The sequence below is a fragment of the Pteropus alecto genome, unplaced genomic scaffold (genome assembly GCF_000325575.1).
Source record: "Pteropus alecto unplaced genomic scaffold, ASM32557v1 scaffold400, whole genome shotgun sequence".
NCBI lineage: Eukaryota > Metazoa > Chordata > Mammalia > Chiroptera > Pteropodidae > Pteropus > Pteropus alecto.
The window spans coordinates 254,252-259,252 of record NW_006430045.1 but is presented as its reverse complement, the minus strand read 5'-3'; the positions used below and the strand labels follow the sequence as shown (position 1 = coordinate 259,252).

Genomic DNA, 5,001 nt, shown 5'->3' with positions numbered 1-5,001 from the left:
CATGGGGAAGGGGGTCTCTTCCTCTGTAGCTGAGAAACACAGACACAGAGAGGGTGAGGCAGGGTCTGTAGATATGTCCTCAAATTATAGGTGAAGGTTGAAGACATGGTCATGACTGGGGGCCCTCAGTTCACTTCAGAGAAGTCCTTATTTGGAGCTGGGTGGTCCAGTTCAACTGTCTTCTCAAAAATGTGCCCAGAGCCTCGAGGTCAGCCGTGTGGGACCCTGAGCCACCAGCACAGCTCACAGAGGCCCTTCTCTGCCCAGGGAGACCCAGCTATCATCAGGGAACCCCAGCAGAGAGGCACAAAGGACACCGTGGCTCAGCCTCCAGCAGAAGGGACCCCTGTACCCTGCTCACCCAGCAGAGAGAGTGTGATCCTCCTGCAGGCTCCCACCCTGGGGCTTCCACCGTCCACTCACCTGTCACCCCGATGGCAGACACAGGGCCCTGGCGTTGGCCGTCATGGAAGCCGTACAGGTTCATCTTGTACTTGTGGTCTGGCTCCAGGCCTGATATGGTGACCCCGTCCTCGTGCCCTGGCACCCGCACCACCTTAGGCTGCCCGTCCCCATTTTTGTACTGGACCAGGAAGTGCTCAAACTGGCCCTCAGGGACAGTCCAGGAGAGGTGCAGGGAGTCGGGGGTGGTGTCGGTCACTGACAACTCCCCCAGGCGGGGCTTGATGGGAAGCTCGGGGGTGGTGGTGGGAGCTTCTGAAGGTTTATCCTCCTCCTCCTTTGGGGCTGAACAGAGACAGGGAGAGAGAGAGAAGGACCTGAGAGAAGGGCAGGTGCTCACGTGGCCTTTGCTCTCCTCATTGCTCTCACACTATTTGGAAGGAAGCAGGGTGGGCGGAGTTCTTCTAGCTCACCTGTCATGGCCTCCACTTGGGTAGGACCCATACGCTCCCAGCCATGGAAACCATACAGGTTCACCCGGTATCTGTGATCGGATTCTAGGCCTGAGAGGGTGATGTCATTCTGGTCACCCCCTATACTAACAACTTGAAGCTGCCCATCCTGGTCTGTGTACTGGATCTCGAAGGAATCAAATTCTCCCTCAGTGACTGTCCAAGAGAGATGCAGGGTGTAGGGTGTGACTCCATCTACCATCAGCTCCCCAAGGTGGGGCTTGGACTCTGGAGGGTTTGGGGCCATGGTCTCAGCTTCGATTTCTTCCCTGGGAGCTATTCAGAGAGATAAGTAGAGATCGGTGACTAGTTTGTCACTGTACCAGTTCTCTCCAAGAGGAAGGCAGGAGGGAAGGTGATGAAGGCAAAAGATTAATAATAACGAGGGCCAAATATTTATACACGGGGATGAATTTCAAAAGCGCAATTCTAAGTATAAGAACCGAAACACAAAAGACTAAGTATTGTATGATTCTGCAAATGAAACGCTTAAAAGGGCACAATATAATGATAGAAAGCAATCAGTGGTTGCCAGAGGCTGGGGTTGGGGAATTGACTCCTCTGGGTATAGGCAAACTTTTTGGGTCCAGGGAAACATTTTATATCTCAGCTATGGCAATGTTTTCATTACCTGTACATTTGCCCAAACTCACTGAATTATTCCCTTAAAATGAATGTATTTTATTGCATGTAAATTATACCTCCATACAACTGATTCCTTCACCCAAACAAAGGCATATAGGAAGCTCAGAAATTGTGTGGCCAGGTAAAGTGGAGAGACTGGCAGGAAGGAAGAAGAGTCTATTCTGGCCACAGCCATACTCACCAGTCACAGCAATGGTGGAGACAGGACCCACACGCTTGCCCTCATGCAGCCCATAGAGCAGCAGCTTGTACCTGCGGGCGGGGTCCAGGCCTGAGATACTGACTTCCTTGAAGCTACCTTCCACAGGTACCACCTGAGGCTGCCCATTTCTATCCTTGTACTGGACCACAAAGGAGTCAAACTGGCCCTCGGGGACTGTCCATGAGAGGCCCACGGAGTCCGGTGTCACGCTGGTCACCTGTAGCTCCTCCCCCAGACGGGGTTTTGGGGGACGCTTCATTCCAGTATTGCCCACAGCACTCTGGGTCTCTGAGATGTAGAGAGAGATGTCTCTGTCATATGGCTGAAATGTTTCTGGAAGGCTGGGTGACCTCGAAGGTCAGGATTGAGAGGTCTGGAGACAGGGCTTTGCCATGGCTGAGTCTCGAAGGGCTGGTGCTATGGGCTTATGCAAAAAGAAGAGGGGACTGGATCCCAGCCAGAGGGGCTGGGACCAAATAACAACCATGGCAGCCATCACAAGTGACCACCTGCTGCTCTGGCCTGGCTGGGTGATAGATGCCTTTCCCAGGGACTTCTAGAAACAGAGGCAGGCCCAGCAGGGGATGCCCTGACCTGTGGTGCCATCCGCGGTGAGGGGTCCATGGCGCCTCTTGCCCAGGAAGCCGTAAAGAAGGAATCGGTACTTGCGGGCAGGGTCCAGAGGGGTGATGGTAACTGAGCGCTCGTGGCCCTCCACAGGCACCATCCGGGGCCCATCCCTGTCCTTGAACTGGACCACAAAGGAGTCGAAGTGGCCCTCGGGGACCGTCCAGGAGAGGTGGAGTGAGTCCAGAGTGGGATCTGTTACCCATAGCTCCCCGAGGCGGGGTGGGGCCCCTGGGCTAGTGTCACCTTGAATAGCTGGCAGAGAGAAAAGGTTTTTGTGTTTATTTTCCAAAATGAGCCCTGGCGTTGGCCGTCATGGAAGCCGTACAGGTTCATCTTGTACTTGTGGTCTGGCTCCAGGCCCGAGATGGTGACCTCGTTTTCGTGCCCTGGCACCCGCACCACCTTGGGCTGCCCATCTCCGTTCTTGTACTGGACCAAGAAGTGGTCAAACTGGCCCTCAGGGACGGTCCAGGAGAGGTGCAAGGAGTCGGGGGTGGCATCCATCACATTCACCTCTCCCAAGTGTGGCTTCAAAGAAGGGCTGGCAGGGGCTTCCTCTTCAGGGACTGGAAAGAGATGCAAACAGATGCAATCCTGTTGCCAGAAGGGGTTGCTGAGACTACAGGTTTCCTAGATTCAGGCCAGAAAGGTGGGGGACAGCTCCGGGCCTGACGTAAGGTCCATTGCTGGTTATGATCATCAAAGTCTTTCTGTGACCTCCTTGTGGTCCATCTAACATGCTAGCTGCCTGCCTCCGAGTCTTTGCACTAACTGTTCCTTCTGCCCGTGTGCTCTTTCCCCGGATGTCCACATGGCTCATGTCCATGCTTTCTTTAATTCTTTGTTCAAATGCCACCTTCTCTTTGGGGCCTTCCCTGATCACCTATTTAAATTCCAATTGTCCCAACTGTAACTTACCCTCCTTATTTAGACCAAATTATAGCACCCAATTGTAAAATGATAATTATGAAACAATCAGGAAACTGTAGCACTATCTGGATACTTGGGGATATTAAGGAATGACTGTTCATTTTAAAGGTATACCAATTATAGTATGGTTATTTTTAAATAGTCATTTTAAAGAGAGGAGTATACTTAAACACCTAGTGATGAAATATAGTGTTTGGAATTAGTTTAAAAACGTTGCGATGGTCTACTACTTGTGGTCCATCCACAAGTAATACTGTTTGGCTATAAAAAGGAATGAAGTACTGCTACATGCTACAAAATGGATGAACCTAAAAAATGTGCTTTGTGAATGAAGCCAGACATAAAAGAACATATATTGCTTGATTCCACTTATATAGTATGTCCAGAAACAGCAGATCTACAGAGACTAAAGTAGATTAGGGTGGCCTGGGGCTGGGTGTTGGAAAGGGTCTAGACATGAGGTTTCTTCTTGGGGTGATGGAAAAGTTCTAAATCAAGATAATCGTGAAGGATGCGCAACTCCGTAAATATACTAAAAATTGATGAGTTGTATATTGAAACAGGTGAATTTTATGGTATGTAAATTATGCTTTAATAAAGCTGTTAAAAAAATAATTCTATGGGAAAGGGCAGGCAGTAAGTAGAGTGTGGGTGAGCCAGATCTGGCAAGAGTTAATATTTGATTGAAACAGGGTGATGGATACATAGGAGTTCATTACACTATTCTTTCTCTTTGTAAATTAGTTTGCATTTCATATAATATTTGTTGAGTGTATTAATATTTCAAGGCATATGTGCCTACCCACAATAAAATTTCCTTCCCAGGAAAAGCAGAGAGCCATAAAGTCAGGATGTTACTGCCTTCAAGTCCTCAAAACAAGGGCCTCTCTCAGATGGACCAGGCACTTCCCTATGACCTGCTTTTCCTGCCGCTGTACCACGCCTGACCTCAGATGGTAAGTGGACACAGAAGGTCAGAAATTGTGGTCTTAGGGTATCCAGTGGAGGAGACTCGGGAGACACTACTAATGAGATCTTACTGGAGCCCATCCTTGGGGCCCTTGAACCATCACTCACCTGTCAAGCCCATGGTGGACACGGGGCCAACACGCTGACCCCCGTGCAGGCCGTACAGGTGCATCTTGTACTTGCGGCCCGGCTCCAGGCCCCGCACGGTGACCTCGCTTTCCTCACCCTCAACACGCACCACCTGGGGCCGCCCGTCCCTGTCCTTGTACTGGATGGTGAAGGAGTCGAAGTGGCCCTGGGGGATGGTCCAGGAGAGGCTCAGCGAGTCTGGGGAAGATCCTGTCACTGTCAGGTCCCCCAGGAGGGGCTCCTCGGGGGACTCCGGGGCCTCCGTGCTGGGCTCCTTGGGGCTGGGGGTCTCCTCCACCTCTGTGGGGAAGGGGGTCTCTTCATCTATAGCTGAGAAACACAGACACAGAGAGGGTGAGGCAGGGTCTGTAGATATGTCCTCAAATTTTAGGTGAAGGATGAAGCCATGGTGATGACTGGGGGCCCTTAGGTCACTTCAGGAAGTCCCTATTTGGAGCTGGGTGGTCCAGTTCAACTGTCTTCTCAAAAATGTGCCCAGAGCCTCGAGGTCAGCCGTGTGGGACCCTGAGCAGCCACCAGCACAGCTCACGGAGGCCCTTCTCTGCCCCTGGAGACCCAGCT

At 51.4% G+C, this 5,001-nt stretch overlaps 1 protein-coding gene across 1 annotated transcript in view; it reads right to left on the bottom strand.

The window, feature by feature from the left end:
• Positions 1–5,001, bottom strand: part of TNXB (tenascin XB) — a 75,221-nt gene that overhangs the window by 39,603 nt on the left and 30,617 nt on the right. Inside the window, 4 exon segments of the mRNA XM_025046003.1 lie at positions 413–747; positions 876–1,190; positions 1,741–2,049; positions 2,356–2,643. Coding sequence (XP_024901771.1) covers positions 413–747; positions 876–1,190; positions 1,741–2,049; positions 2,356–2,643 — 1,247 coding nt within the window.